The following is a 16,860-nucleotide window of genomic DNA, read 5'->3' as shown; positions in this document are numbered from 1 at the left end:
TAAATACCCAAAAGCCCAATTTTTAAGATGATGAAAAATAACGAGTAGTAAGAACAAAACCTGGTAGATCCGGTGGACACTATCATTGCAATCGATACCATCATATTGTGACCTCCAATGTTCAAATCCTTGTTCGTGGCCTCACATCTTATGCCATGAATGCTTGGTAAACTGATCTTACTAACCACTCCACCACCTTTCTTTGGATTAGCCATACCATGACGCCTCCACTAGTCCTTGCTCCTTTGCCATATTGAAGGAGATCACGCGGGGAGGGGACAATTGGGGTGATTAAGGTCGAGGAGTGGTGTGAATGGGCATGGGGAGAGGGAGAGGGGGAGAGGAGGGTCTTCATAGCAACAAAAGTGTGATGGTGTGTGGACAATGTGAAGGTAGCATGTGAGAGCAGACATTTATAGAGGTTATTAGGTAGAGAACGCAATCCGTGAAATACTCGTGATAGATGCCTTAAAGTTTCCACCAGCAGGTGAGAGTGGATATTTATAGAGGCTCCATGAAATACGTGTGACAGATGTCTTCTAGTTTCTCACCAGCTAGGCCTTACGCAGTGTGTCCTTTTAGTTTATACAAGGGTGTCAAGGCATTTTTATTCCTCTCTACACATCCGGATTTTTTTTCGACCGTTAGATTTTGATCTCACCGTTAGGGCATCATCTTCTTGCATGGTCTTCTTTCTCCAACTTCCCTCTTTTCCACTCCTCTTATTGCTCCTTTGTATGACTCCCCTGCCCCGCCATCCTGCTCCTGTCCCTGGTGGTAGAGCTGCCAGGTCCACCTCCTCCTCCCACTACCACAGCTTCGTTGGTATATCAACTTGACACACCCGCCCAAACCCTAGCGACCAATTATCCTTCACCTCCCTAACCAGCGGCGCCTCACCATTTTCGCCTATTGCCCACCAGCCAACTTCATCGCCAGACTAGGCTTCCTTCCCCACCCTTCTTCTAAGTTTGAAGAATAAAGAAAATTTCGCTGAAGCCCAAACCTCATATATAACCCCAACTCCTAATCAGAATAGATCGTGAGAGAAACATGTAAAAATGAAGTTGCTTTCTCGCTGAAGCCCATAAAATACTTCAAATCTAAAGAAGAGAGATGATACGAAAAAATTGGATTAAAACACTTCAAATCTAAAGAAGAGAGATGATGGGAAAATATCAGATGTAGAGAGGCTTTCGTGAAGTATAATAATTTCTCTACTCGGGGTTATTCATTTTAAAGATCTTGGTGTATTATAAAGCTTTCTATACGAACAGAAAACAATTTAATAAGTTATGTATATATATGTTTTGTGCATAAACCGAAGATTACCTCTATTCTTAAAATAAAAAATGACCACGTATAGGAACTAAATAACCCCAATGATACATGCCTCGTTTGTCCTCTTCTTTGCTTGTTTATTTTCTCCCCCTCCCCAAAAGATTTTTGAAATTGTAATCGGAGCATACATGCCGTCAATGGACGCCATTTACATTACATCGACAACCCTCCCCTTGTGCCTCCCGGCCCTATAAATACCACACATGTGGATCCCTCCACCACTCACCATTCGGGAGAAGATTCTCTCAAGATCGCTTCCCTCGTGCCCCTCTCGCCTAACACCACCGCGCCACTGGCGCAAATCACACTCGGATACGAAAGGGAAGTACAGCGGGGGCACTAGCCTAGCCTCCCGTGTGATTTATCTTGAGAGGATCACTCCTCTTACTCTTAGAAGCTGCAGCGTAGGGGAAGGCCACGCATGGCTTTCTTCCTCGCTGTAGCTTGCGTCTACGTCGTCGCACTCGCCGTGCTGGTGCTGCTCGACGCGAGCAGGCGCCGGAGGGGAGGCGCCGCCGGCCGAAGCGGAAGCCCCCAGACGCAGGGGCTCAAGCTGCCCCCGGGCTCTCTGGGCTTGCCGTACCTCGGCGAGACCCTGCAACTCTACTCCCAGAACCCCAATATCTTCTTCGCCGCCAGGCTGAAGAGGTAACTAACTACTGCCCGGCCGATTGCCTAGCTGCCATTGCAGAAATGATCCGTAACTTGCAAATGCGTGCGGTGCAGGTATGGCGAGGTGTTCAAGACGCACGTTCTGGGCTGCCCGTGCGTGGTCTTGGCGAGCCCGGAGGCGGCACGCATGGTGCTGGTCTCCCGTGCGCACCTGTTCAGGCCGACGTACCCGCCGAGCAAGGAGCGCATGATCGGGCCGCAGGCGCTATTCTTCCACCAGGGCGACTACCACCTCCGCATGCGCCGCGCCGTCCAGGGGTGGCTCGGCCCCGACGCGCTCCGCGCCCTGGTGCCCGACGTCGAGGCCGCCGTCGCATCCACGCTCCGCTGGTGGGAAGGCCGCGAGACCAGCACCTTCCACACCATGAAGAGGGTGCGTGTCGTGCCGGTCGGCCTTCGTTCCTCTTCCATTGTACGCGTGGTACGTGTTCTGCTAACTTGGTGGTCTCCTTGGCTTTTCTTTCAGCTCACGTTCGACGTCGGCGTCGTCACCATCTTCGGCCGGCGGGTGGCCGAGCACGTGAAGGAGGAGCTGAGGAGGAACTACTTCATCGTGGAGAATGGCTACAACAGCTTCCCCATCCCCGTCGTCCCCTGGACCCGCTACAGCCAGGCCATCAAGGTACAAAGGAGACAATTCTTTCTCCTCCAAATCAATGGCGCTCGTTCGGTTTCCTACCTTCTTCACAATGTCACCAACACCAACCAACTTGCTCTGTCCGATGCATGGGCGCGTGCATTCTCAGGCGAGGCAGCGGCTGGGGGCGATCCTGAGCGGCATCCTGTCGGAGCGGCGGGCGCTGGGGGACCTCGGCGACGACCTCCTGGGCACCCTCATGCGGTACCGTGACGACGGCGGCACGGCGCTCTCGGACGACCAGGTCGCCGACAACGTCCTCGGCGTGCTGTTCGCGGCGCAGGACACGACGGCCAGCGTCCTCACCTGGATCCTCAAGTACCTCCACGACAACCCGAAGCTTCTGGAAGCCGTCAAGGTGAGCTCACCGGCGCCGATCCCTCCCAGTTCACGGTACAAATTGCTAGGGAATCTATGATCGGGACTGACTGGACATGACGTCGCACCCGACCCAACCGCCGGTGTTTCGGTTCTAACCATCGTCGTCACCCGTGTCCTGGCCCCCCGGCCGGCGTGTCGATCCGCAGGCGGAGCAGATGGCGGCCTACGAGGAGAACGACGGCGGGAGGCTGCCGCTGACGTGGGCGCAGACGAGGACGATGCCGATCACGAACCTGGTACGCCGCCTGACGTGCACACCGCTGCTACCCTGCCTTGAACACGTCTCTGTCGCAGAGGAGTTGGCTTCCATTTGGAACTATGCACTTGTTTCAGCTACCTTCCATGAGGTGTTCGTCGTGCTTCTTGTTATAACTTGTGAATCTTGTTCGATCGATCCGACCAGGTTATCTTGGAGAGCCTGAGGTTGGCGAGCATCATCACCTTCGCGTTCAGGGAGGCCGTCGAGGACGTGGACTATGAAGGTACGTTACACGATCAGAATGCAAAGGCACGCACGTGTAGAACATGGACCTCGCCCCTGGCTTAAGCGTGCAGCGGCAGTGTACCAGCAAAGCTCAGTCCTTTAGCCAGTTGTTGTACAGATGGATCCTTTTAGACACCCACGATGCATGAGTGCACCCAAGGATATGGCCCTCCAGAGAAGAGATAAAAAGTTGGGAACCTGGGAAGAAAAGTCACGTTTTTATGAAAAGAGGCATGCAAGATAAGCACCGCTGTAGAATCATGAACAACATGTGACATGTGGCAATGGTAGAAAAGTTATTTTGAAGCATCCTACTCTGAAACATGGTTTTACTTTTACAGACTTTTTTGTAGTGTATCCCTAACAAGTACAAAAATGACCAAGATTGCATAAACATTCTAAAAGGGGGTAGATGACAAAAACTCACGAGGGATTAATAAAGGAAATTCCCAATAAAATCTTCCACACATGGAGTACCCAGTACATGTCGAGTCAAGCCTACCTCAGCACATGCCAGACCAGACATGGAGAGATCCAACTGGCTTCATCGTCGTCTCACACATAAGCCTCAGAACATTAAAGAGAGGGAGAGACATTAGTCCTCCAAAGGAGACAATTTTGTGAGGCGCAGCTGAGCTGATCTGATTCCCTCGGCTGTGCTGTTTGTATGAACACGAGCGCATCCAAGCGTTGATTTCGGCCGTCGGCCCACGCGGGGACGGTCCGTTCTTCACCTCAAAACACGGCAGCGCGCCCGCGCCCTCTCGTTCCGACTAATATCTGACGAGCGATCAGCCATCGGCCGGCCAGGCGGCCGGTCGTCTCGGCCGCGCGCGGCTGCCCTTCCCGGACGGCACCGGCGTGCCGCTGCTCCACTCCATCCCTGTAGGCAGCATTACTGCAGGAATCAATGAGACAGGGAAAGCGGCCGGCGATGATGGCGTGCGCGCATGGTTCGGTTTGGCCGTTTGGGGGACATTGTTACGAGGATTAAGTCGCGGCGTTTAATCCCTAAAGCTCGATGATGAGCCGTCGTGTTTCCGCCTCTGAATTTACTCCGACTGAGACTGGACTGACAGGTGGCGCTGGGTTTGTGTTCGCAGGGTTCCTGATCCCCAAGGGGTGGAAGGTGATGCCGCTGTTCAGGAACATCCACCACAGCCCGGAGTTCTTCCAGGATCCACAGAAGTTCGACCCTTCTCGGTTCATGGTAATGCATGAGGCCTACCTGATCTACATTAATTGACATCGACCCTTCCAGTAGATGATTGCATAACCTTGACATCAACGTTACATGAGCGCCGATCGATCGAGTCGCAATAGGTTTGCAGCTAGCCATTGCTATCAGCTGCTGCAATCGGTATCAGAGAACCCAAAGTCAAGGACAGCAATTACTTTCACTACCGGCTGCACAGTCATTGTTGACTCTATCGCTCTCTGGAGTAGTACCGCAGGCAGCAGGAGACCCGTTAAACGGCAGCTGGCCAATCACCCGGCCAGGCCTGCAGCTGAGAGGGAGAACTCATGCATCAGCGACACCCCTAGCCCTAGCTTGGAATTATATTGTTCGTGCACAGCGCAGCGACAAAAGCATTACTCACCAACACGCACGCAACACTTGTTGGCACACTCTAGGATAGGTTGAGAGAGAGAACAAGTCTAGAGTCAGCAGCAGATCAGACAGATTTCTTTGGAGCATCATTAGTGGCCTAGCTGGGATCCGAATAATCCTTTGTACTGACCCGCGCGTCTGGTTCGTCGCGTCCACTGCAGGTGGCGCCCAAGCCCGGCACGTTCCTGCCGTTCGGGAGCGGCGTGCACGCGTGCCCCGGGAACGACCTGGCCAAGCTCGAGATGGTCGTCCTCGTCCACCGCCTCGTCACCAACTACAGGTACGTGTCAGCACCCGTCCCCCCACTGGCGGGGACCCGGCCGCCCGGATCTGCCATGTGTCGCGTGCTCCCTCGGGCGCGCGCACCGGCCCGTGGTCCGGAGCCAGACGCCGCTCGGCCCTCGCCTCGGGCACCGCGTCACTTTTCACGCATTTTCCTCGTACTTCTCGGCAATTGTTTGTTTGTTGATTCTACCAGCACCAACGACGCTGACGCGGGGTGGCTTGTGATGGCTTGGCAGGTGGCAGGTGATCGGGTCGAGCGACGACGTGACCTACAGCCCCTTCCCCGTGCCGAAGCGCGGCCTCCGGGCGAGGCTGCTGCGTGCGACGACCGCCGGCGCGGCCGAGGACTACGGCTGCCGCGCGCCGGCCGCGGCCGCCTGAGGTGGCAGCAGCAGCAGTTACCCTTTCTTTCCGTGTCGGATACTGATGGGCTACTACTGCTGGTCATCGTCCCCGGCGTGTGTTGGATTGGATCAGTTTATTGTAATAGCTGGTCAATCATTGGGAGGATGACAGTGTATCATCATCAGCAGTGTCACTGTGTCAGTAGCTAGTAGAGGACAGTAGGACACCGTGTGGTCTAGTGTCAGGCAGGTCGCCCGGGGGAATAAGCTAAAGCTCGCCTTGGGCGCCATTGGCATGCTCTGATGCTACTGCAACCAGAGTATAAGAATAAAGCGGTGTTGGTGTCAAAAACTGTCAATGTGTCATGCTGCGCTGCAGTGACGTCGCCACTCTTTCAGACCGCAAAACGTAGTGCCTGCGACTGCGAGGCTGTCGTCGAGACGCTGACATGTGGCCTGGCCATGCGTCCGCCCGTCCGTCGATCGACTGCGCAGATCACATCACACCGGCGATCCCGTCCGCGCCCCCCCCCCCCCCCCCCCCCGGCTTTTAAAAGCTGCCTGCAGGGGTCGATGCCAAATAGCCCGGCGGATGATTGACGGGAAATCGTGTCGCCGAGCCGCTTTTTGTTCACGGAACGCATACAGGCTGACAGACTGTGGCATCGGCGTGTGAGGCTATGGTAAGGTCTCGCCACGAGTCCCGGAAAAAGGGTGATCAACTGTCATCAGTCTGTTGCATTGCATGACAGCAGTATGAACTCGTTGCGTGGCTACAAAAATCCCAAACGCGCCATGGCCATGTGACGTGCCGATGGCGAGCAGGAAGAGCAGGAAAGGGTCACACGACAACCCGAGGCTTTCGAGGGACGGAAGGCCCGGCCGCATTCGCAACAAAAACAAACCCGGTGCTTTACACCGCCCTGATTTCATTCAGATAACCATGTATCCAGCTCACTCTACCTATACCCTTGCTTCATCGTCACACGCTCACATGACACAGATGCAGGCAACGAGGCAATGCATGCAAGAGTGCACGCGACACCACATGACCATACGAACAGAAATGGAAAAGGAAACGGCGCGTCCAGCATAAAAAGAGTAAAAACAGAGCTAAAAGGCTAAAAGGGCTCCTCCACGGGTCGGTACGTGGCGGTACACATCTGGATCTGGCAGCGCACTACTACAGTCTACGGCACTAGTGTCTGGACGACAAGTCTCTCCCCTTGTTTGCTCCAGTCCAGGTTGCACAGAATCCAGCGCCTAGCAGAGCAGCAGAGGATCGGACCGCATCCCCGAGTGGATCGTCGTATCGTATCCCAGCCCCAGCGCCAGCCAAAGCAGCGGCTCCTTTTCGGGGAAAAGGGAGCCAGGGCACCCACCCGTCCTCGCTGCCAAGCTTCAGAGATCGTTGCAGCGCGAGCGATCGTAGCTTTCTTTCTTTCACCTGATGTTGAGTTCTCTGTAGGTCTGTAGCGCATCCTTTCAGAGTGCAGAGAATAGTTTGCCATATACGTGTCGAGGCCACCCTGCGATCCCCGGCGAAATCATACGTGGTTGTACGCGAAAGTACAAAACGTCCCCCACGAGAAGCAATTATCGCGCTGTTCTCGGGATGGAGGACGAGATGACTCTTCAGCGGGTGCGGCCGGCGGCCGTGCGCGCCTGCGCACTGTCACGGACTCACGGCTAGGTCGCCACGACGCCACGTGCCCCCGTCGTACCAGCTCGTCCCGTACTGACCCGACGTGCTCTGCTCACGGAGAAAGGAAACACGGGCCACCGTGCCGTGCCCCGCCGATGGTGCCAACCGGCAACCGCTGCTCCAGTTCCGCAGTTCGGTCACTGATTTTGATCGGGTGAGTTGGCATCCAGTTGATCTCGTGGGGTTGGCTCGAGACCAGTGTTGGAGTCCAGCTAAACGAGCAAGTACCAGCACCGAGTCAGTGGTGAACTGGTGACCACCGCGGCAGGCAGGCAGGCAGGCAGCGTAGGGACACGGGCGACAACGGCACGCGCGTCACCAAGGCATTAGCTCGCCTTGCCCTTTCGCAGCCATCAAGGTCTCGCTCGCCTTCCCCAACCAACGAAACAAAGTACACGGACCCTGCTCAAGAACGGTAGTGATTCCCCGCTGAATCCGCGCTCCGTTCTCGGTCGTTTCCTTTTGCATCCGGTGATCTGGACCCGGTGGACGTGGACGCTGCTGCACACTGTAGAGCGACGCTGGCTGCGAGAAAGCAGCGGTGGCAGCAGCAGCTGCTGAGCTGAAATCACGAGGGAAAAGGGAACCAACCAATCATGCCGGCGGTGCTGGCTGGGCCAGGCCGGCCCCGGCGGCCGCGGAATCTTGTCTTTCGTCAACCTAGGAGATCTTGAGCGGGAGGGGCGGGGCTCGACACGTGGAGCTTTGTATCGCGTGCCTCCTGTGCGGTTGGAGGGCTCGGTGTGAGTGTGACTGACCCCGACCTCGACCTGACCTGTGAAAGAAGGGAAAGAAGGGGTCGCCGCCGGGCTCCAGGGCCAGCTAAGGCATCCACAGACCGCAGCATATGCCCATCAGACCATGCTACTCACTGTGAGTGTAACAGTGTAAGGCTGTAAGATGGCGATGCCCTGAGCTTACAGATGGCACGGCAGGCCAGTTTTCCATATGGTTTTCAGGATGTCCAGCTCCAGCATGCACAACCGCACCGAGGTAGGTAGTTTAGTTAACTGAACATAATGGCTTTGGTGCCTTGGTGGTACAGTGGAAAAATGCAAGGGATCCAGGCGTCCAGCAGGTCCAGGTAGTTGAAGGTGCGGCGTCGATGTCGTACCCTAATAGCAGAGTAGCACGGTTAGCGCTTGAAGAGATCGAATACAACTTGGAGCAGCGAAAGATTTACGAGCCTTGACACGAATGTTTCGCAGAAACGTGTCAATTCCTTTGCGGTTGTTCCTGAAGGTAGGAACAGCTGTTGACTGTCGATGAAAATTTACACCCGGTCGATGATATGTATGAGCATCAGTTTCACGGCTACACAAAACACCCTAGATTACAGCACGGCTGAAACTCGGACCGTGAAGTTTGGTAAGAATGGGGGGAAATAAGTATGCCTACAGCATGGTTATACAAAAATTACTTCAAGCTTTGCACAGGGGTGGTCTTTGATGTATTGCTCAAGTTCAGAATCGTCTCTAAACCTGAAACGGTATAACGCCTGGCGTTGTGTTAGGCCGACCGGGTAAATCCTGTATACCTTCAGATCGTCCCCACCTCTAATACTCGGTGGTCTTTCGTCCTTCCATACAGGAACGTGGTTGAGGGACCTAAATTTAGCAAGCACTGCAGACTCCAAAGCTCCCAGAGTTAACTGGCCAGATCTGCACGTAGCATGGATTGGAAGCATGTTTAAAGATGTACATGCAGCTAGAGATGCAATGAAGATTGTCACTCACACTTGTATTCGCTTTTTCAATCTAGACTCACCAATATAACCTGTGTAGATCTTTAGTATTCCTTAATTCTTTTTCTAGTTAAAGGATTTTGTAGCTTTCATATCTCAAAAGTAATTAAGGGTGAGCACAACAGTAAAACTTCCATACCTCAGAAAAATGCTCTCCGACTTAAACTGTCCTCTCTCTCGGACAAATAAGTGGTAGACTGTACCCTTTTTGCTGGAACAGCTACAAGGGCGATTTGTAAATTTTGGAGTCCTTTCCTCCTTTTCATGAATCTTTGTAGCAATATGTATGCAAAGCCGACAAGATGAATGAACCGCTGCCATGTCGATAAGTGCTTTGAAAGAATCAGACGGACCATCATACTTCCACCTACAGATGCAAACATGGAATGAGATATGTTGACTCTTTCATAGATGCTATGATAATGGCTGCTAGATGATCTTTGACAAAACTGCACAGAAATATTTTAATCCTTCATCAATATATAACTAGGATCAAATCTACATGTTTCTGTAGTTTTGTTCACTTTTGAAGAACACTCAACGATACCATCATATAGTAAACCAAGACACCTAAATTGCACGAGTCAAGAAAGTTATGCACCAAATAACTGATGCAAGCAGATAATTTAGAGTCTTGTCAAATCTAATCCCAGTAGAGGCTCACAGTAGAACATTGTGCTCCACAAGTGCTAGAGAACCTCACAGTTCTGTCCCAGTCAGTGTGCCTGTTTTTCATCATATAGGCCCAGGCACAAGGGAAATATGCAGACGCAGTGTACGTACGATGGATCATATGTAAAACGTCATATGTGCATCAGTTTCCTAAAAATAGATAACCTATCGACAACATCATCAACAAGCTGAGTCTGTCAGTTGCAACCTGGAGCCTAACTGAAGCAGTTTGCCCATGATTGTAGTTATAGTTGGTAGGTTTCATGCTTTGGCAGTGTCAAAACCTCAAGAGGCAAAAATTACATGGTGAGCTTTACTACCAAGTAACAGAGCCACACTACACCCTCTCCAATAGTCTCCATAAGGAGAAATGGATTTGTTGATGGAAAACTCTTAAATTGCATGGTGATTCAGTTCCTCAGGAAGTCACATCTTTATAATTAAAATGTTTGTTGTCACCTTATCTCGATATGGAAAAAATTAATTGGTTAAAGCAGCACAGGTTCACCAATAAAAAAGAAAGTTGATAACGTAATACAGGCAACTCCTTATGGAGTCGAATTAAACTAAAAAAGAAACACATAATGCCTGATTCATTCCAGATGTAAAGCAATATATAACAGCCCAGATATCACCATGACTGCAATGCTTAGCAGGGCATTTACCTCAAAGATTGATTGAAGGCATCAGGATTTGAAGCAATATTTTTCATTGTCTTAGCAACTGAAGCAACATCATCAAGCTCCTTAATATGTAATATCGCGCCTTCTCCTGGAGAAAACTCCTGAATATTCGGAGCACCAACAACAACTGGAATAGAACCTGTAGTGAAGGGAAAAATGAAATATTCAATCAGTACATTCAACTTACAATTTTAGACTTCACAAATATAGAATGTAAATCCAGCTCTAGAATTGGTAGTTTCTCTGGAAAAACAGTTTCAGAAAATACTTCGTCTGATGAAATAAACATTGCAGTTTGTTTTTTTTTCAATGTCTACAAAATAAACTGGAATAAATTACTGCATTAACTAACCAAATATACAGAAACAATCTAAAAGGAAAGGAAACTTGCCCATGGGGTGAAATGCTTCATCCTAGGGTGATGAACCAAACATATGAAAACAAATTAATCCTCAGCATGCAATGGTGGAAAAGAATTTCCAAAGAAATTTGTGTGGGTGGATAGATATGGGCATAAACAACTACCTGCTACCAGCGACTGAAAAAACTTTTCTGTTACGTAATCCTCCTCATTAGAATTCTCAAAGGCCAAGCTGAATTTGTAGTGCTTCAATGTCTCCACTTTGTCCACTGCACCCAAGCAAGAGATACAGTGTGAACTAAATTTCTTTCTGCAAAGTCAAATAAAATGCAGTCCAGCAGCAGAAACTAGGCATCAAGAATAGACGGATTACTAATCAGAGGAAAGCATGTACTCCCTGTGGTTTCAAATATATGATGTTAGAACAACTTAATTAGTTCAAAAACGAACTAATTAAATTGTCCTAATGCCATACATATAAAAACCCAGGGAGTATTAAACAGCAAAGGTTCACCCAACAATATCTTTGAGGTTCTGACATGGCTCCAAGAATACCATAATCCAAACCTACTGTCATTGCTAGGAAATTGGCAAGACATATAGTAATTCCAACGGGATTTTCATGAAATCTCACATTCCAGACGGACCTTAAACTCACATATACATGCCTCGTATTACTACTCACTAGTCAGACCACTCATTAATGTAAATGACAAGCAGGGACCTTGACTAAGACTAAGCCTTCATAAAACAAACTGCGACTAATGATGCCACATCTACACCAACTATAGACAGTGACATTTATATGGTTGTGATGAGCTAGAAGAGAGTGCATTACAGGTCTGGATCTGGTGGGTGGCTCTAAGGTGGAGATCTTTAGCCCTCCCAATGCCAACAGTACTTTTTTCCAAGCCATAATGCAGAAGGCACCGAGAGCTGGCAGCAATAGATGGATTAGGAAGGGCATTTGGCTTGTTCTTCGATACGGCAAAGTGAGACAAGTAGAAATTGAGTATCAAGACCAAGCATTTCTCCAACTTATTCTCAATCAAAGAAGTGTTGGGTAATTGCTTAGCTCTTGTTTCACTCTTCCTTTTGCTGAAAATCAATGGAGCAGGTAAGCTCCTTGGCCAATAGTGGCCACTGCCAGCCGTATATGGCAGCAGTGCCATGAGTAGAAGGGCAGTATGCCCTGTAATGTATAGTACTAATAGTTGGTAGTGTAGTTGGTAGTTTCACTCATACCATTGTGTACTCTAGTTCGACTTTGTGCTCTATAAGGAGTAGATGAGCAGCTGCAGCTCAAATCAGTTCAGCAGCACCAATTGAACCTGTGCAAAGTGTTTATGCGTGTGTGTGCTGTTCTCCTATCATCTTCTCCTACCTCCAGCTCTAGAGTGTGCGTGTGTTTGAGTGTGAGCTCAGGGAGCTTACCTTGGCCATTGCCAACAAGAAGTAACCCATCTGCCCCCCCCCCCCCCCCCCCCCCCCGCTGACTCCTTGCACATGCTACTGTTGTGCAGTATTAGTATTACAGGTTTATTGCGGCTACTGCCTCAGCCTGTTCGATGCGACTATACAATTTGCCTAAAAATAAGTCCACAAACACTTTTCCCAGCAATGTTTACAACACAAACATAATTTCATTTTGACACATTGAGGTTGAGCGAACTAAATATATGGGCTACATGTGAAGATGAGCAATCTGCTTTGACTACCATAGCAGATACCTAAAAATCTCTGAATAGTGAATACATTGCCCTCAAACAGTCAATAAGAGAATAACCAAACTAACTCAAAGAAGTATTAATTTTCTTTTATATCCGTTGTACATACAACTCTATTTTCAATTCATCTTGCATGAAAAGGAGGATGTCACAACAATCAGCAAATTGACAGGTTAGAATTAGCAGTGGCGATATTTTGATAGATTTCAAGTATTAATGGTATAATGCTATATCTGGCATTCAACGTTTAGATAGTTTTGATGCCTCTCATTCTAAAATATGCCTAACATCAATGGATGGAGGGAGTACCAATCTTTGCAAGCAGACAGAAAGTATCCCGTTCGTGTGCCAACAATGATACACGAATAAAAAGATGATGTTAAACATGCAACAGAGAGAGTGTACCTTTGCCATCACGGTTACGATGACAACTACCATAAGAATCGATTTTCACATCCAAGTTTTCAAGCATCTCAAGTGCTTGCAGACGAAAGTTCCGTGCACCACAGTTGGAAATAAAGGCTGCAGCAAGAGCTTCTTCGGTCTTTGGAGGCACAGGTGCCATAATATCATATTCAGCCCATGAAAAGTAGCCTACAGGTACATCCGAGGAAAGGCTGGTAGTCATCACAATTTTGTACCCTCTCCTGTATAGAAAGCAGCGAAATTGCCAGTCCATTAGAACAATGATTCTCGATATTAATAAATCCTGCTTCTGAAGACAAAATTCAAAAGCTCAATAGCAGGGCAAGAATGATGGAACATGGTACAGAATGAGGATAACAATCAACACAGTCCTTAATTCAAGATCAAAAGCATTCTCGGCGGATGATCTTGTCATGGCTGCTTGCTTTTTCCTCTTTAATTGAAATAATAATGGTTAAACACAAAAAAGAAACAGGTTTGGCATTCAAACAGGAAGAAATCCATTTTACTACCCCGAACAATTCACTTGGTCAATTTGGGGTTAGATGGGACCAATTGAAAGAGGGAATAAATTGAACCGAAATTTGGTTCAAGGGTTCAAATGGACAAAGTGGATTGTTCCGGGTAGTAAAATGGACCTTTTCCTTCAAATGATACTCCATACATTCTTACACTACCATAAACAATAAGAAACAACATTCACATTAGTCCACTAACCTTGCACTTTAACATGGATATCAGGAGACAGCAGCTAGTTCTAAATGTCCCCACGTATGGAAATAGAATTTTAGTAACCCAGCAGTATTAAATGTCGAGTACAGTTTAAGTTAATCTGTTAATGTGTACCAAATTTGGAAAGTCATTTCAAACAGGACGAAATCACCAATCAGAATTAACTTGGTTCTTACCCACCCTCGAGCCACGTCAATATTGTTCTCTGAATAATATTGAGATGATTCCATTGATCTGAGGATGCTATCTACAGAACGATCTGGCGCGATTCCAAAAGTAGCATCAGGTGTCTTACTCGCAGAAAACCCAAACTCACATCCTACAGAGCATTTATTCCAATCCTGAGTGAGAAAAAGAAATACATAAGTATCGTAAAGAGGGAGAAGAGAAGCAAGCCGTGAATGCCAAAAAAAAATGATGGATATGCATCACCATTTCCATACATAACATAATGCCACTACCTGTATGAACACAAACACGTGCGGCCTCTTATGCTTAAATGAACAACACTCCAACAGTCCAACAAAAATCAAATTTCCAAAAGCATTTTTTAGGAAAAAAATTCTACCCTGCTTTTTGGAGGGAGCGTAAACCGGGACATCAGTTTTACAATACAGGCCTAGTTCCCAAACACACGTAAATCGAAACAAGAACAGGGACCTAAAGCACATTATTACAATCCTGCGTAATAGCGTGGAGCTTCAAGCCAAGCAGCTTGAGCTGCAGCCCCATTTTCGTTCTGGCATAATATGCATAATATAGAAGCTGATGGCTTGTACTGCATGCTAGGCTACAAACTAGTACTTTGCATTCCGTGATCCACCATCCTGTAAATCTTAGAACTAAGTTTTTCAATGGCAATCTGTCATTTCATTTCAATAGGTGGCCTCACTTTGTACTTTGGGCAAGTTCCACCACTGCTTCTAGGGAAAAAAAAACTTGCCAAAGCTTTCAGAACAATAAAACTTGCAACTGAGGATAAAGAAAGGAGGGTATTTAGCAGTCACTGTTGGAAATTTCAGACTATTGTACAGAAAGCGCCCCTTCAGTAACACATTAACACTGCTTCCAGTTCCTTTCTACATCAACAGGACACCAGACCCGTTCTAATCTAGTAGCAATATGATTTCCTCAATCCAACTCCAAAGAGCCAATGTCACAATAATGACACTTTACTAAACCATACGCTATTCAAAGTTATCACACTTATCTGTACATATTATTCCAATTGAACATTTAAGACAATATTAGCATGCAGAGATGACATGAACTTACATTTATGCAGCTTCCTATTTGCACTCATGTAAAAGAGTACTAATATAGTATGAAGGTTTATGCTCTAGGCTTAGAAACTTGACTGATAAAAAACTAGCCAATCGAGCAGTTAGGCTGAGACAAGGCCATCAGCTCTCATGCCAAGCATGTCCAGTATGGAACAGGACAAAGAGTAGAAACTAAAACAAACCACTTTTGGTGGCCTTATTTGTATCTCTATTTCTGTCATTAATGCAGATGCTCTGTGGATACATGATATACAAGCTTAAGGTTTGATAATCAGCTAGAACTAGTGGCACTGTTTCAGATTATGTATGTACAAGCTGACCACAAGCACTCTGAAGAAGCACCTTGTATCATTCAATGACTCATTACTCATTACAGTATGTTAGTTTTAGTAAAATTTGAATGAACAGAGTATTAAATAGTGTCATGCTTCACCAAGTATTGAAAAGTTAATGAGACAAATGCTAAGATTAGATGGTCTAGATTTCACGGGACAAGAGATTTTACTCAAACTTATGGTGAAACTTCGATCCACCTGAGCAGCAGATCCATGGAGCCCGTTCGTTACAAAACTAGCTTTCCTAACCCAAATAAGAGCACGAGGGCAAAGGGCATGGAAGAGACCTTAGCGGCGCCGCCGACGAGCACGGGTTCCCTGTCGAAGTCGCGGTCGTAGGGCACGGCGTCCTCCCTCTCGAGCCGCTCCTGGCACCGCCGGATCTCATCGTCGCCCTCGTCGCCTCCCCCGCCCCTCGCGCCCTCGCCCCAGTGGGTCGAGCGGCGGTAGAAGGAGGTGGTCCAGCTCTCGACGGCCTCGGCGTTCTTCGCCATGTCGAGGCGGCCGAGGAACGCGATCTCGGCGAGGAAGGCGGCGCCGACGAGGAGCGGCAGCAGCAGCCCCCAGCGCCGCCGCGGCCGGCCCGGCTGCCCCCCCGCCTGCGAGTGGGAGGGGCCCTTCATCGGCGGCGGCTCTCCTCGCGGCAGCCTCGCCGGCGCCGGCGGGAGGTGGTGGGGAGGGAGATCGCGGGGGACAACCGCGAAGGGGTGGGCGGAGTCGTTGGTTGGGCGACGTGGTCAGGGGAGAAGTTGGAAATGAAGCAACGACCCCAGCGGTCGGAAGGGATTTGGTTCGGCCCAGACGGACGAAGCAGAGCAGGTTGAAGGAAGTGGGTACCACATGTCAGTGAAAGAGAGTCCTATTTACCTCCCTGAACCATTGGTCGAATCCACGTTTTCACCCTCAACTCAAAAACCATCCGTTCCGTACCTCGATCTAGCAAAACCGGACATCTGACCTCCCGGACCCGATTCCAATCCGGTTTTGTTTGAGCTGGATCCACGTCAACTCCAAAGCACTAATCCAATCCTACGTGGCATGAGCCCAATTGTCAAGGTCTCCCTCCTTATTGACGCACCCGTCATCTTCTCCTCCGCACGAAACAGCACCACCGCCGCCGCCTCTCACGCGCGGCGCGCGGTAGAGGACTAGCGTGCGACACCTTCGCCGACCAAAACGGTCCATGGCATCCACGGCCTTCGTTGCTGCCAAATCTTTTCCGACCCACCTCGACTCCTCCTGCCGTGTCGTTCACACCACGCCCCCTTTACTGTCTGTCCCCGGAGGTAGCTACCTCTGCGCCCGCTCCTACCGTTGTTACCTCGCCCGAGCTCCAGGCGCTCACCCGAGGGAACGACTCCTCGTACCCATGCTGTTGTTGCGACTGTGTGAGGAGCAGGTGCAAGCTGCAGGGGGGCCATGCCCACGGCGAATGC

General features: G+C 49.3%; 2 protein-coding genes across 2 annotated transcripts; one reads left to right on the top strand and one right to left on the bottom strand.

Moving 5' to 3' along the window:
- Positions 1-1,567: 1,567 nt before the first annotated feature.
- On the top strand, positions 1,568-6,108 carry LOC117860191 (abscisic acid 8'-hydroxylase 3). The gene is made up of 9 exons (XM_034743445.2): positions 1,568-1,989; positions 2,068-2,386; positions 2,480-2,635; positions 2,760-3,008; positions 3,178-3,267; positions 3,435-3,513; positions 4,619-4,725; positions 5,289-5,407; positions 5,649-6,108. Exons 1-9 carry the CDS (start codon positions 1,763-1,765, stop codon positions 5,791-5,793), a joined length of 1,491 nt encoding a protein of 496 aa, XP_034599336.1. The 5' UTR covers positions 1,568-1,762; the 3' UTR covers positions 5,794-6,108.
- A 2,553-nt stretch (positions 6,109-8,661) lies between these two features.
- On the bottom strand, positions 8,662-16,168 carry LOC117861390 (glycoprotein 3-alpha-L-fucosyltransferase A). The gene is made up of 7 exons (XM_034744935.2): positions 15,712-16,168; positions 13,987-14,147; positions 13,054-13,295; positions 11,086-11,190; positions 10,543-10,699; positions 9,345-9,572; positions 8,662-9,122 (listed from the first exon to the last, which is right to left on the bottom strand). Exons 1-7 carry the CDS (start codon positions 16,045-16,047, stop codon positions 8,867-8,869), a joined length of 1,485 nt encoding a protein of 494 aa, XP_034600826.1. The 5' UTR covers positions 16,048-16,168; the 3' UTR covers positions 8,662-8,866.
- Between the last annotated feature and the right edge of the window lie 692 nt (positions 16,169-16,860).

This window comes from Setaria viridis, chromosome 6, assembly GCF_005286985.2.
Source record: "Setaria viridis chromosome 6, Setaria_viridis_v4.0, whole genome shotgun sequence".
NCBI classification, from domain to species: domain Eukaryota; kingdom Viridiplantae; phylum Streptophyta; class Magnoliopsida; order Poales; family Poaceae; genus Setaria; species Setaria viridis.
Note: the sequence above shows the minus strand (reverse complement) of the source record. Positions and strands in the feature narration are given on the sequence as shown.

Bases quoted from the DNA above. Each gene is read 5' to 3' on its own strand.
- LOC117860191 (XM_034743445.2), top strand. From the start codon at position 1,763: ATGGCTTTCTTCCTCGCTGTAGCTTGCGTCTACGTCGTCGCACTCGCC. The intron at 1,990-2,067 runs GTAACTAACTAC...CGTGCGGTGCAG, and splicing joins TTCGCCGCCAGGCTGAAGAG to GTATGGCGAGGTGTTCAAGA. The intron at 3,514-4,618 runs GTACGTTACACG...TTGTGTTCGCAG, and splicing joins CGAGGACGTGGACTATGAAG to GGTTCCTGATCCCCAAGGGG.
- LOC117861390 (XM_034744935.2), bottom strand. From the start codon at position 16,047: ATGAAGGGCCCCTCCCACTCGCAGGCGGGGGGGCAGCCGGGCCGGCCG. The intron at 11,191-13,053 runs GTACACTCTCTC...GCTTGGGTGCAG, and splicing joins TCGTAACCGTGATGGCAAAG to TGGACAAAGTGGAGACATTG. The intron at 10,700-11,085 runs GTAGTTGTTTAT...CCTTCACTACAG, and splicing joins TTTTCAGTCGCTGGTAGCAG to GTTCTATTCCAGTTGTTGTT.